We start from the raw sequence: 15,412 nt of genomic DNA, 5'->3' as shown, positions 1-15,412 counted from the left end.
TGCTAGGTACTCTTGTAGTCACCTCCATCCTTAATGAGCATGACTGTCTTTTCCATAGCTGATTAACACCAAAGTCATCATCCCACTAAGTAGTGATACTGCCTGCCAGTGGGCTCATGGTCTATTAGACCTCAGCTAGTAACAACATCAGAATGCAATGCAAACCTGAAGAGGTGGGATGGGTGGCGGTGGGAGGGAGGCTCAAGAGAGAGGGGATATATCTATATCTATCTATCTATCTATCTATCTATCTATCTATATATATATATTGGAAGTGAGAAATAGATTTAAGGGCCTAGATCTGATAGAGTGCCTGATGAACTATGGAATGAGGTTCGTAACATTATACAGGAGACGGGGATCAAGACCATCTCCATGGAAAAGAAAGCAAAAAAGCAAAATGGCTGTCTGGGGAGGCCTTACAAATAGCTGTGAAAAGAAGAGAAGCAAAAAGCAAAGGAGAAAAGGAAAGATATAAACATCTGAATACAGAGTTCCAAAGAATAGCAAGAAGAGATAAGAAAGCCTTCTTCAGCGATTAATGCAAAGAAATAGAGGATAACAACAGAATGGGAAAGACTAGAGATCTCTTCAAGAAAATCAGAGATACCAAAGGAACATTTCATGCAAAGATGGGCTCGATAAAGGACAGAAATGGTATGGACCTAACAAAAGCAGAAGATATTAAGAAGAGGTGGCAAGAATACACAGAAGAACTGTACAAAAAAGATCTTAATGACCCCGATAATCACAATGGTGTGATCACTGACCTAGAGTCAGACATCCTGGAATGTGAAGTCAAGCGGGCCTTAGAAAGCATCACTACAAACAAAGCTAGTGGAGGTGATGGAATTCCAGTTGAGCTATTCCAAATCCTGAAAGATGATGCTGTGAAAGTGCTGCACTCAATATGCCAGCAAATTTGGAAAACTCAGCAGTGGCCACAGGACTGGAAAAGGTCAGTTTTCATTCCAATCCCAAAGAAAGGCAATGCCAAAGAATGCTCAAACTACCATACAATTGCACTCATCTGATACGCTAGTAAAGTAATGCTCAAAATTCTCCAAGCCAGGCTTCACAATATGTGAACCGTGAACTTCCTGATGTTCAAGCTGGTCTTAGAAAAGGCAGAGGAACCAGAGATCAAATTGCCAACATCCGCTGGATCATGGAAAAAGCAAGAGAGTTCCAGAAAAACATCTATTTCTGCTTTATTGACTATGCCAAAGCCTTTGACTGTGTGGATCACAATAAACTGTGGAAAATTCTTCAAGAGATGGGAATACCAGACCACCTGATCTGCCTCTTGAGAAATTTGTATGCAGGTCAGGAAGCAACAGTTAGAACTGAACATGGAACAACAGACTGGTTCCAAATAGGAAAAGGAGTACATCAAGGCTGTATATTGTCACCCTGCTTATTTAACTTCTATGCAGACTACATCATGAGAAACTCTGGACTGGAAAAAACACAAGCTGGAATCAAGATTGCCAGGAGAAATATCAATAACCTCAGATATGCAGATGACACCACCCTTATGGCAGAAAGTGAAGAGGAACTAAAAAGCCTCTTGATGAAAGTGAAAGTGGAGAGTGAAAAAGTTGGCTTAAAGCTCAACATTCAGAAAACAAAGATCATGGCATTCGGTCCCACCACTTCATGGGAAATAGATGGGGAAACAGTGGAAACAGTGTCAGACTTTATTTTTCTGGGCTCCAAAATCACTGCAGATGGTGACTGCAGCCATGAAATTAAAAGACGCTTACTCCTTGGAAGGAAGGTTATGACCAACCTAGATAGCATATTCAAAAGCAGAGACATTACTTTGCCAACAAAGGTTCGTCTAGTCAAGGCTATGGTTTTTCCATTGGTCACGTATGGATGTGAGAGTTGGACTGTGAAGAAGGCTGAGCGCTGAAGAATTGATGCTTTGAACTGTGGTGTTGGAGAAGACTCTTGAGAGTCCCTTAGACTGCAAGGAGATCCAACCAGTCCATTCTGAAGGAGATCAGCCCTGGGATTTCTTTGGAAGGAATGATGCTAATGCTGAGACTCCAGTACTTTGGCCATCTCATGCGAAGAGTTGACTCATTGGAAAAGACTCGGATGCTGGGAGGGATTGGGGGCAAGAGGAGAGGGGGACGACAGAGGATGAGATGGCTGGATGGCATCACTGACTCGATGGACATGAGTCTGAGTGAACTCTGGGAGTTGGTAACGGACAGGGAGGCCTGGCGTGCTGCGATTCATGGGGTCGCAAAGAGTTGGACACGACTGAGTGGCTGATCTGATCTGATCTGATATATATTGGACTTCCCTGGTGGTTCAGACAGTAAAGCATCTGTCTACAATGTGAGAGACCTAGGTTCGATCCATATACTCACTAGCTGATTCGTATTTTATAGCAAAAGCCAATACAACATTATAAAGCAATTATCCTCCAATTAAAAAAAATAATAATACAAAAATAAATAGAGGTTCATTAACTCAAAAAAAAAGAATGCAATAGGCTTGATATTTGCATTGGAGATACAGAGGTATGGTGTTTACACGCATTGGTTGTGTGGTGATGGAGGCAGTGAGGCAGATGGTTTCGTGGATTGGGGCCAAACAATTAGGAACATACTCAAACCTCTGTCTGCTAACCCCCAAAAATCCCACTGTCCTCAGTACATTGATCTTTCAATTCTCTGCATTTTCCAAAGTTCTCTTTATTTTTAGCTTCTACTCTCTCATGTCCTGAGCCTACTTAGAAAAATAGTCTCCTGAGAGCCTTTATTGCAAGTGGCTTAGTAATGGGCTATAAAATTAGAATCAAACTCCTGGGGGAAGTTGCAGAGAAGAGGTCTCCCTTCCTCTGCCAGAACCCCACTAATCATTTTACCTCGAATTCCCTAAGGACGGGAATAAGCCATCAGGCGCATATACAGAGCTCTGAAGTGCATGATGAGTGTGCTCAGTTGTCATCATTTAACTGATGGAGACACACAGGTTCAGACTAAGCAAGCTGCCCAGGGCTAGACTCTTAGAGCTAGAAAATCCTTCCAAGTTCACCCTCCATTTTCACAGTAGATTTTAAAACAAATCTATATATGTGTTTACAGTCTAAATGTTTACAAGTACAGTCTGTATTTGTCACAGTCACTTTCTGTGTTCCCTCTCTGCCCAGATGACCCACATCCCACCCTCATAAGATACTCAATCAGCTCATACTGTCTCATTCATGCATTCCATTAACCTTCTGTGAGTATCAGCTGTTATCAGACCATATATAGGTGTTGAGGAGACTGGGATGAGTGAAGCAGTCATTCTCTGCATCTGCAGAACGTGGAGAAGCTCAGGCTTCCATGAGCATTCTTAATCTAGGCTGGGGGAAAAATTTGTTAAGAAGTTTCTTGCAGACATAATTAAGCTGAAACCTAAAGGACTGACTAGTGAGGTAAATGGGGGAGTAAATTCCAGAATGAAGAGACAAATGACTTGAGGGGAGAGAATAAACGCATGGCCAGGTCATGGAATCCTTGAATCCTTTACCATCCACCAACCTCAGTGTTCCTGGGAACAGAAGCGGGGTTGCAGAGGAGAGGTTTGGCAGATAATAAGATGTTTACTACTCTCAAGTTTGGACTTTAGGTCCTGCCTGTGACTCCTGGGTCTGGTGAGCAGGACAGCATCAAGACTGAATCACGAGGGTTCCTTTTATCCTTTTCACCTTGGTGCAGAGCAGTTGTGGCAGTAACATGTTTACAGGGAACACTCCATCTTTAATCAAAATAAGAAGAGCATTGTGTTTCACTGGGGAAAAGTTCTTACAACCCAGATGACTTTTTCATCTTATTTAAACCCCCAAATATAGATAATAGTATAAAGAATATCCATGTAACTCACTTCCTGTTTAAGCAGTAAATCATTACAGGAATGACTTAAATCCCTGGGTACCCCTTCCCCATGTACCTCCCTCCTCAGAAGTAGCTATTAATCTGAATTTGATACATATTATTCCCATGCATCTTTTAAGACTTTGTTATATAAAGATATCCATTAGGATATATGGCATAGTCTTGCAAGTTTTGCTTTTTTGAAGTAAAGTTGATTTACAATGCTGTATTAATTTCTGGTATACAGCAAAGCAATTCATTTGTATATGAACATATATACTTTACGTATATAGACTTCATATTCTTTTCCATAATGGTTTATCACAAGATATTATATATAATTCCTTGTGCTATACAGGACCTTGTTGTTTACCCTGTAAGCTTTTAATCTTCATAAGATTGGAGTCATATTGTAATAGTCTGTCTGCAGTTTTCTTTTTGGGGAGAAGAAGGGGGACATTGTTTTTGAGATTTGTGCATCTATTTCTGCTCATTCATTTTTTCCCCTCTCTATTTTCCATTGTATGACTATACTTTATTTCTTATTGATGGGTCTTTAGCTTGCTTCTCTTGTGTGTCCATGCAGATGGTTCTGCCTCAAACATTTTGATGGGTTTGATGATCCAGTTATTGAATAGAGGAACCTCAAATGGAAAACTGGCACTGTTTTCAGCTGTTTACCTGTTCAAAACCAGGCATATTTGAGAAACAGTAGCATGAAGCTGACTTTCTACACTTTCATCATAAAGTTCAGTCCCACGTTGTGAAAATGTAGACGGAGTGCTGTGGTCCATTGATGGTACGTGGGTTGTGATTGCTCATGGATAGCTTGGACTGAAACAGGCCACCGGACCATTTCGATTTTATCTCTTCGGTGCCAAAAAAAAAAGTGGGGGTAGAAAGGGGAACCTGGGACAGGACAGCTCTTTCCTGTAAAGCCTTGAGAAGAGCCTGGATTAAGCTGCTAGCCCGTTTCTTCCCCAGGAAAGGGGTTCCCTCTGAAACGGACACAGTTCCAACCACATGGAGGGGAAGATGGGGAAGAAATAACCCAACAAAGAGGGACAAGACCAAGGGAGGGGAAGACCAGGAACTGACAACAGAGATACTCCCAGGGGAGGCGAGAGTGGGATCCTAAAGGATGGTTTCCAGGGGGTGAATCCTGAAAGTTAACTTGAACCTGCCTGAGAACGCGCCTCTAGCGTGGAGTTGGGGAAGGTCTTGAGCTCACTCTAGACTTTAATAATTGTGCTGCTCCTGTTTTTCTGAATGTTTTTGGTTTCCTATTTAGCCCAGTAGGTTTAATTTTTAGACTCTTAGTCAGCTGGGGCTGTTACTGGACCTCTGACAAGAAGAGATCAGTAAAATACACAAGAAGCCCTGCCTGTACCTCTGTGAGACTTCTCTATTTTTCTAACTGTTATTTCTCACCCCAGATGTTGTGGCCATCCCCAGACTGTTTCTGCTTTTGCCCCATTGCAGTCTTTCTTCTTTTTTTGTGCCCCACGGTTTGTGGGATCTCAGTTCTCTAACCAGTGATCGAACCTATGCCCTCTGCAGTGGAAGTGCAGAGTCCTAACCACTGGATCACCAGGAAGTCCCCAGTCTATCCTTAAAATACCTGCCAGAGTGCTTCATTGAAAACATGAGTCAAAATCTCTCTCTCCCTCTGCCGTACTACCTCTCATAGCACAATGGCAACCCACTCCAGTACTCTTGCCTGGAAAATCCCATGGATTGAGGCCTGGTAGGCTGCAGTCCATGGGGTTGCTAAGAGTCGGGCACGACTGAGCGACTTCACTTTCACTTTTCAATTTCATGCATTGGAGAAGGAAATGACCCACTCCAGTATTCTTGCCTGGGGAATCCCAGGGACGGATGAGCCTGGTAGGCTGCCGTCTATGGGGTCACACAGTCAGACACGACTAAAGCGACGCAGCAGCAGCAGCAGCATCATAGTTGATTTACAATGTTGTGTTAGTTTCAGGTGCACAGCAAAGGATTTAAGTTACATATACATATACAATACATATACATATATTCATTCTTTTTTCAGATGAAAGTGAAAGTCTCTCGGTTGTGTCTGACTCTTTGAGACCCCATGGACTATACAGTCCATGGAATTCTCCAGGCCAGAATACTGGAGTGGGTAGCCTTTCCCTTCTCCAAGGGATCTTCTCAATCCAGGGATCAAACCCAGGTCTCCCCCATTGCAGGCAGATTCTTTACCAGCTGAGCCACAAGGGAAGCCCAAGAATGTTGGAGTGGGTAGCCTATCCCATCTCCAGTGGATCTTCCTGACCCAAGAATTGAACCAGGGTGTCCTGCATTGCAGGCAGATTCTTTACCAACTGAGCTATCAGGGAAGCCTTTTTCAGATACTTTACCTTTATAGGTTATTACAGAATATTGAGTAGAGTTCCCTTTGCTTACAGTAGGTCCTTGTTGTTTATCTATTTTATACACAGCTTCTTAATGTCACTCCAAGTGAAAAAGTTAAGATGATGGCCGTTAGGTTACTCTTGGCTGCTTCTCTGCCTCGTGGCCTACTGCCCCCTGCCCCCTGCTCATCTGCGCCTGTCACACTGGCCTCACTGATGGTCTTCAGTCATACTGTGAAATGGCTGACCCCAGCACCCTTCCACTTGCTGTTCCCTTATGACTTGCTTCCTCACTGATTTTAGGTCTAGACCTCCATGTCACCTGTTTATTTTTGGGGGATTTCATGACCCCATTGTTTAAAATGGCACCTCGATTGAACCTCTGGAATAGTCTGTCCCTCTTCCCTGCTTATTTTTGTATGTTCCATCTGAAGACTGTATATTTTATTTATTTATCATAGTTATTATTTGTGTCTTCCTTCCAGAATGTAAGCTCCAGGAGGGCAGGGATTTTTCCTGCTTTGTCTGCTCTTATAGCCCAGTGCTTAAGCCCTGGCACCAGGGAGGTGTTGGATTGAATGAGTTATGAAAGGCTCCTGTCTGTTTACCTGAGACCAGTGATGTGGACCATCATCTGTGACTGTCTTTGATGTTGCCTCCCACCCCAGAAAGCTCTGAAACCGACAAGGACATAACTTCATTTGAGCTTATGCCAAGGCAACAGCCTGTAGGAGGTCCAAGAACTCAAGAAGCTCCCCTTTTCCAGTCTAATCTCATCTGAAAATATGCTCAGCATTTCATTCCCCTTTTGGAAACATACTTTCAGGGAAAAATCTGAGAAGAGCTTAAAGTACAGCAAATATTAAAGGGGAAGTGACTCGTCAACTTAATGTGTTTCAGTTTCCAGGAGAATAATATCTGTGCCAGGTTGAGAAAGGTAGGGCATACTGACTTCTTACTGAGTAACTGTGATTGAAGCCACAATGGTGCAAGGTGCTTTCTCTCTTGCTAATGCTCATTAAGCTGCCAGATAATATGATTTTTATATTAAACATGGAAAATAAAAGTTCATAATGTCTAACTAATGTATCCAAAGGTAGTGAGTACAGAACAGAATTTGAACTCAGATTAGTCCCAAAGCCCGCACCTTTTGCGTTATCATTCTTTCCTTGAGAAATGAAGTGGAAGAGGAGAGGAAGGAGCTTGAGTTCAAGAAAAGGTCCAGAAGCACGAATCCATTTTTCACATTTCATCATATTCATTCTGTATTTCATCTACTTGTGATGAATCCCCCTTTAGGAAGATTTTCCTCATGGATGGGAGCACAAAAGGGTTTCTGGTCAACCCTTGTTAAAATAGACCATTCTTTTCACTTTGCTTTTTTCTGGACCCCACACTCTGTTCAAGAGTCCTGAGTCATCAGGTTGTTGCTCGGCCTTCTTGTATGCAGAAATTAACTACTGGGCAAATTGTGAAATTGTCTTTGCAGTGTTGAACTCTAACTTTTCTTGCCTGTGCCAAAATGTCCACGAAGATGTGATGAGTGTGCATGGGTCAATTTTTAACTTGAATAGAGCCCTCGTTTGAAAATACAAATTCAGGGACTTGCCTGGCTGTCCGGTGGTTAAGACTCTGTGCTTCCACTGCAGGGGGTATGGATTCAATCCCTGTTGGGGAACTATGATTCCAAATGCCATGTGGCATGGCCAAATAAATGATAATAAAAATTCACTTCTTAAAAGGTAACTATGATCATATTCAGATTTGGAGGTTCATTTCTAAAGCATTTCTTAGCAACCAAAATTATTGGTATCTAAGGATCCACACTATTAAACCAGAGAAACACCACTAAGGAAATTGCATGCTAAGCTAGAGAGCTAATTGATTCAAATGGGAAAGAAATCATCTGAAGAATTTAGCTGGGTGATCTTAGCCAGAAATTTCACTCACATTAAAAAGATACGTGGATGAAACTGGAGCCTATTATACAGAGTGAAGTAAGCCAGAAAGAAAAACACCAATGCAGTATCAGTTCAGTTCAGTTCATTCACTCAGTCGTGTCTGACTCTTTGCGACCCCACGAATTGCAGCACACCAGGCCTCCCTGTCCATCACCAACTCCCGGAGTTCACTCAGACTCACGTCCATTGAGTCAGTAATGCCATCCAGCCATCTCATCCTCTGTCATCCCCTTCTCCTCTTGCCCCCAATCCCTCCCAGCATCAGAGTCTTTTCCAAGGAGTCAACTCTTCGCATGAGGTGGCCAAAGTACTGGAGTTTCAGCTTTAGCATCTAACGCATATATATGGAATTTAGAAAGATAGTAACGATAACCCTGTATAAGAGACAGCAAAAGAGACACAGATGTATAGAACAGTCTTTTGGACTCTGTGGGAGAGGGTGAGGGTGGGATGATTTGGGAGAATGGTATTGAAACATGTATATTATCATATGTGAAACGAATCGCCAGTCCAGGTTCGATGCATGATGCAGGACGCTTGGGGCTGGTGCATTGGGATGACCCAGAGGCATGGTATAGGGAGGGAGGTGGGAGGGGGTTTCAGGATGGGGAACATGTGTACACCTGTGGCAGATTCATGTCAATGTATGGCAAAACCAATACAATATTGTAAAGTAATTAGACTCCAATCAAAATAAATTTATATTAAAAAAAGATATATTTTAATTTTCGTTGCATGGGTAATAGTATGAAACTGTTGGCAAATAAATGGAAGTTACACATAATCTTGTCATAACATCATGATGCCTTTCATTCTAGCCTTTTTTCCTTGTGTTGGACAGAAGTTTTAAAACATATTTTAATTATCTATCACATACCTATATCCATCATAAGTATTTTCCCAAGGGTCTGTCATTTAAAAGAGAAAGTTAAATTTTAGTAATAAATATTGTCTTTCGAAAAGTTGAACTGTGATCAAAAAGAAAATAGAGACAAAAACACCTTGAGGCCCATCAGTGGAGTTGTTCAGTCGCTAAGTCATGTCCAACTCTTTGTGACCTCACGGGCGACTTCCCTGTTCTTCACTGTCTCCTGGAGTTTGCTCAAACTCATCACTGGAGACCATCACTGTGGGAGTGCTTACTGGCACTTTGTTTTTAATGGTTTCAGGGTCTCCAGTGAATGATTATAGACTACAGTCCATCTTATATCCCACTATTATGTAGTCGGGTTACAAATTTGGTAAAAAGTTCTCCCATAAGTTAGGTCTCTAGAATTATAAAAACTGAGTCATGGGGCATACATTGTTTTTATTTTTTTAAATTGGAGCAAAATTGCTTTGCAGTGTTTTTGTTTCTGCTGCGCAATGAAGTGAATCAGCTGGAAGTATACGTACATCCCTTCCTCTTGAGGCTCCCCCTCCTTCCCTCCCTTCCATCCCACCCCTCTCGGTCATCACAGAGCACTGAGCTGAGCTCTCTGTGCTGTACAGAAGCTTCCTACCAGCTATCTGTTTTACTCATGGTAGTGTATATACAGCATACGCTGTCTTCTGGCTGTTTCCAAGGTGAGAGGCTTCTCCCTGGGAAGTGGTGTTGTGTTACGAGGGGTGGGATAGAAGTGGGGAAACTCAATCAGTGTAGTTTCTGCCTTCCAGCCTTTAAAATTTTTTTTTCACTCTACACCCCTTCCCACCTCCTATACCACCCGGCCTCCCTTGCTGTTCCACAAATGAACATGGCCAAGGTGCATCCACTCCTATTTCTTGGCTTTGCTGTTTTTTCTCTGCTCTTAACAAAGCAGGAATTGGTTAAAGTTTAAAGTTACTTTAAACTTCTTTTAAAGTTTCAGCTTAGGTCAATAGGCAGAGCTTAACCATTTGCTTTCATCCAGAGCCAAGATGGATGACATTGCTCTTTGTTTTCATTAGAAAGTCACCTCTATTTGCAAAGAAAGCTTTAGAGCAACTGCTATCTGCTCTTCCTTCCTCCACGTGATCTTCTCTGTCTCTGGTCAGGAGTCCCCACATTGGGTTACCTGGTCAGGGGTATGTTCTTCTGCAGCTGGTGCCCATGTATAATGGCTTCATCATGTACCCCTGAGAATTATGGGGAAGAAGGAGCAGGAAGCAGGCCTGTGTAGGATTGCTTCTTATTGTGTTTACTCCCATAGTGTTTTCACTTTGAGGGACGTGGCATAATAGTAATAAGAATGATGAGACCTGGTATTTGTGGGATGCTCATCATATCCCTGGCAGGACAGGGTGTGTGGTTAAAAGACCAATGTCTGAGGTTAGAGAAAATGAGCTTCTCTCTCCAGCCACTTTTTTTTTTAAATAGGTGTGTAATTGCTTTGGGCTTCCCAAGTGGCTTCCCTGGTGGCTCAGATGGTAAGAATCTGCCTACAATGCCAGAGACCCGAGTTCCGTCCCTGGGTTGGGAAGATCCCCCTGGAGAAGGAAATTGCAACCCAATCGAGTATTCTTACCTGGAGAATCTCATGGACAGAGGAGCCTGGCGGGCTATAGTCCGTGGGGTTGCAAAAGAGTTGGACATTACTTAGCGACTAAACAACACTAATTGCTTTACAATGTTGTATTAGTTTCTGCTGTCCAATGCAGTGAATCAGCTCTATGTATACATATATCCCCTCCCTTTTGGACCTCCCTGCTACCCAGCATCCCCCATCCCAGCCATCTGGGTCATCACAGAGCACCGAGCTGAGCTCCCTCTGTTACACAGCAGCTTCCTCTCTGGCCCCTTTTAACAAAGCATCTTTGTCTCTAATTTCGTTCTTCACATCTTCCTTAACCTCTACAAAGGATTCTTGAGAAGGTCACAGAAGATAATTTGAAACTGTAAAGTGGTATTATTTGAATATCATTACTGTATTTAAGTATCATTACTGTAATTATCCATGCGCTCTTCAACCATGTGCCACTAACCATCGAGGAAAAAGATGCACTTCTTGAACTCTAAGGTTGATGAATTTCATTTCTTTGCAATTATAGAATTATTCAAGTTAAGCATTTTTTTCTGGGTACATTTTGTCCATTTTAATGTTTGGAGAAATCCTCTTTTAAAGAAAAATTAATAAAGAGGATAGTCCTTGATTTTCTTCACAAAGAACAACACTGTCAATGAAATCAGAGTTTTGAATAAGTAATAATGAAAACCACACATTAAAATTTGAGGGCCAGTTTAAGTAAGTGACTCTTTTTTTACTGATGAACTCAATAAGGGCTAAAGTATCACCAGCTAGAGACATTGTAGTTGAGAAGCTGTATTAAGTGATTATTATTTGTGGCATTAAATGCACATGAGTCTTCCCTTCTCAATGAGACTTCATGTGTCCATTCTATTAAATACTGCAAACTGCCCCGTTGCACTCCAAGACTGCCTGTTCCCTTCACCCTGCTCTGCATTGTATTTTTCCCTAGGCTTTATCATTATAATACATAAATCAGTTATCTTTTTTGTTTGTTGTTTGTATCTTCAAAACTTGAATGTAAACTCTATTAAAGGAAAATATCTTTGTTTTGTTCACTACTGTATCGCAGCCACTTAGAAAGTGACCAGTGCCTGGAAGGTGCTACATATACGTTTGTAGCATAACTGGAATGAAAAGTAATTATATAAAAATATGAGTGGTATTTGTACTGGATAAAATAAAATTTTAACTGAGCATGTTTTAGGTACCTGACAGTCTGTATGTATCGTCTCATCCAGTGTTTCCTACAAATTCATGAACCAGGTACCATGAATACCTGGAGAAGGGCATGGCAGCCCACTCCACTATTCTTGCCTGGAGAATCCCCTGGGCATAGAAGCCTGGCAGACTGCAGTCCATGGGGTGGCAAAGAGTCGGACACGACTGAGTGACCAAGCACCACAACTACCCACAAAATTACAGATGGAGAAACTGATGGTTAGAAATATAAAAGTACATTTTCTAAGGTCTCATAGCTGACATAGTTAAGAACCTTGATTTAAACCCAATAAGCCTGACTCTTGTGGACTCTATCCAAGCAGAATAGTGTTGCTTCTGTGTACCAAACTGAAATCTTATGTTTGCAATTCTAGGCCTTGAGCAGATTTCCACATGATTAAATTCTGTGACATTTGAACTATTTCCCCAACATTTGGTTTGTTATTTGGTTTTGCAGAAGAAAAAGTAAACAACTTTTTCTGTGTTAAAGGCTTTCTTCTACTCTTATATTGGACAAAAAAAGGAAGAAAGAAAAAAAAAAGAGACCTCTTCTTCCTCACTTCTCCACATTTCGTTGTGTTTGCTCTGGTTTTGCGTTTGGTCTGTGTCAATTCCGGTTACTGTCCCCTTCATACTCCCTTAACTTCTCTTTTCTAGGAGAATGATATAAACCTGACCCACATTGAATCAAGACCTTCACGTTTAAGGAAAGACGAGTATGAATTTTTCACCAATCTGGATCAACGCAGCGTGCCTGCCCTGGCAAACATCATCAAGATCTTGAGACATGACATTGGTGCCACTGTGCACGAGCTCTCCCGGGATAAGAAGAAAGACACAGGTGAGAGGCAGGAATTTCACAAGGTAAATAGCTCTACATCCTCACCATAAAATAACGGCAGAGAAGGACTTGCCTGGGAGCCCAGTGGTAGGACATTGCCTTCCAATGTAGGGGGTGCCGGTTCCATCCCTGGCTGGGAAGCGGCGATCTCATATGCCTTGAGGCCAAGAAACCAAAACGTAAAACAGAAACAATATTGAAACAAATTCAATAAAGATTTTAAAAATCATGCTCGTGCTAGGTTGCTTCAAAGTTGTGTCTGACTCTGTGCAATCACATGAAAAAAACTTAAAAAAGAATAATGTCAAAGGTAATCTCAACCATGAAAGACCAGGATTTAGTGAGAGGATGTAGTTTAGGGATGCAGAATAGTGCCTGTCATAGTTAGACATTTAATAGCTGTTCCTTTCCCCCTTCCTCAAAATAGCTGTTTCTTATATTAGTTGTCTTTAGTTGCCTTCTACTGCAATTTTTATACATTTTTCATTGGTGGATTTTTATGCTCTCAAAATTTCTCTGCCTCAGTTTCCTCTGTAAAATGAAAATTTTTGAGATTTAAAAGGTCAATTCTATAAAGCCTGTGTGTAGCTTTATGTAGGGTGACAGTTACAAGGCAGAAATCTCATCTCATGGCTTAGAGGTAGGATGGTTAGGGTGTCCAGGGTGCTTTCTATTTAAATATGGTGTCAGGACAAATTCTTTAGTAATCTCTGTTGCGTCTCATGGTCTCTCCCCATGTGCTTCTCATGAGCTGGAGCTCTTTGATTCCTTGTTCTTAGGACTTTCATTGTCTCTTCCACTAGATTACAAGCTCCTTGTAGGCAGGGAGAGTCTCTTACCTACATTAATATCCTTAGAGTTACATAGCTCTCAGCAATTATTTGTGCATGAATGACTAAATAGAGTAATTGTCAAGACTTGCTCTGCCCACTTGTTTACTTACTGAAATTGCTACCGAATCGAAACTGGTTCTGCTCTGTCACACGATGGACCAGTAAATCAGGAGACAAGTTCTTGGGGACAAGGAATAGTGACTTTATTCAGAAAGCCAGCAGACTGAGAAGATGGCAGACTGATGTCTCAAAGAACCATCTTACTCCAGTCAGAATTTGGGCTATTTTACTAAAAATAGCCCGAATTATATTTTTATGTTAAAAAGAGAAGTTAGTTGTCTATTGTAAACGTCTTGGTGCAGGAATCCTTTGTTCTTATAGGTGTCCCTGTAGGTCAGGTTATGATGTTCCTGTGAATCTCCAACAAAACAAATGTTATTCTCTGTTTTGCAACTTTTTATTCATATATGTATAAAGGCCTGAGTCCTGAGAATGGGCTATTCTGTATATTTTAAGTTCTAGGCAACATTCTTTTACAAAAGGTGGCGAGCCAGTGTAATTAACCACTGGCAGCAGAGCACAAAGGTTAAAATAACAGAAACATCTAATATGGAGTCATATTTGTTCTTCCCTATTACAAAATATTGCCCTGGAGAGGAGTTAGGGCAATAGAGTGTAGGAATTGCATGGGCTTGGCCTTGGAGAGGCTTCGGTTCAAGCCCTGCTTTTTCCACTTATTGGCTTTGAGACCCTTGACAAGTCTCTTTAACAGCCCTGACCTCTATTTTTCATAGGACTTCTGTGAGGATTAAATGAGATCTTGCATAGTCAGTGCTTAAAACAGTGCCCAGCTGGGTAAATGATAGTATGTGGTGGTTGTTGAACTGATGAGCTGTGCTAATAGATGACTAATAACTAAAGACCAGAGTTTCCATTAGGGATAATGCTTTGCGTTGTATAGTTCTGTTGATTTTGACAAATACATAATGTCACGTGTTTGCTATTTCATGTCATACAGAATGGTTTCAGTGCTCTCAAAATGCGCTGTGCTCCACATGCTCATCCCTCTCTCCTTCCCCTTTCTCCCTGGCAACCACCCATCTTTTTACTGTCTCCGTGATTTTGACTTTTCCAGAATGTTATGCTGTATGAATATGGAACCACAGACTATATATGCTTTTTTAAAATATTTATTTATTTGGCCGTGTTAGGTCTTAGTTACGTTATGTGGGATCTTTGGTTGCAGACTCTCTAGTTGTGGCATGAGGCTTAGTTGCTCTGAAACTTGTGGGATCTTAGTTCCCCGAACAGGAATTGAACCTGTGTCCTGTGCATTGCAAGGCAGAATCTTAACCACTGGACCACCAGGGATGTCCCTACATCCTTTTAGACTGGTTTTTTTTGTTTGTTTGTTTCATTTAGCAGGTTTCCTTCATGCCTTTTTGCGACTTGATAGCTCATTTTTTGGTAATCACTGAAAAATGTTCCATTGTATAGATGTACCGCATCTCATTTATCCATTTTGCTCAATCTATTGATTGATATTTTGGTTGCTTCTAAATTTTGGCAATTATGGATGAGGCTGTTAAATATTCATATTCAGGTTTTTCTGTTTTCAAAGTTTTCAACTCATTTGGGTCACTACTTAGAAGTGATTGCTGAGATGAACTATTTTTTCCTATATAATCAAAAAATTTTTTCTATTGTAAAATCTAAAATCAAAAGCTTTTTTTTGGCCACAACATTAAAGACTAGCTCAAGAGGATTTCAGGCTTCGCAGTTGAAGTTAACATGTTAATAATTACTGCTGC

At 41.3% G+C, this 15,412-nt stretch overlaps 1 protein-coding gene across 1 annotated transcript in view; it reads left to right on the top strand.

Annotated features, from left to right (window-relative positions):
• Positions 1-15,412, top strand: part of PAH (phenylalanine hydroxylase) — a 90,505-nt gene that overhangs the window by 12,320 nt on the left and 62,773 nt on the right. The window contains exon 3 of the mRNA XM_061417111.1: positions 12,585-12,768. Coding sequence (XP_061273095.1) covers positions 12,585-12,768 — 184 coding nt within the window. The remainder of the gene's footprint in view (positions 1-12,584; positions 12,769-15,412) is intronic.

The sequence above is a fragment of the Bos javanicus genome, chromosome 5, assembly GCF_032452875.1.
Source record: "Bos javanicus breed banteng chromosome 5, ARS-OSU_banteng_1.0, whole genome shotgun sequence".
Taxonomy (NCBI): domain Eukaryota; kingdom Metazoa; phylum Chordata; class Mammalia; order Artiodactyla; family Bovidae; genus Bos; species Bos javanicus.
Note: the sequence above shows the minus strand (reverse complement) of the source record. Positions and strands in the feature narration are given on the sequence as shown.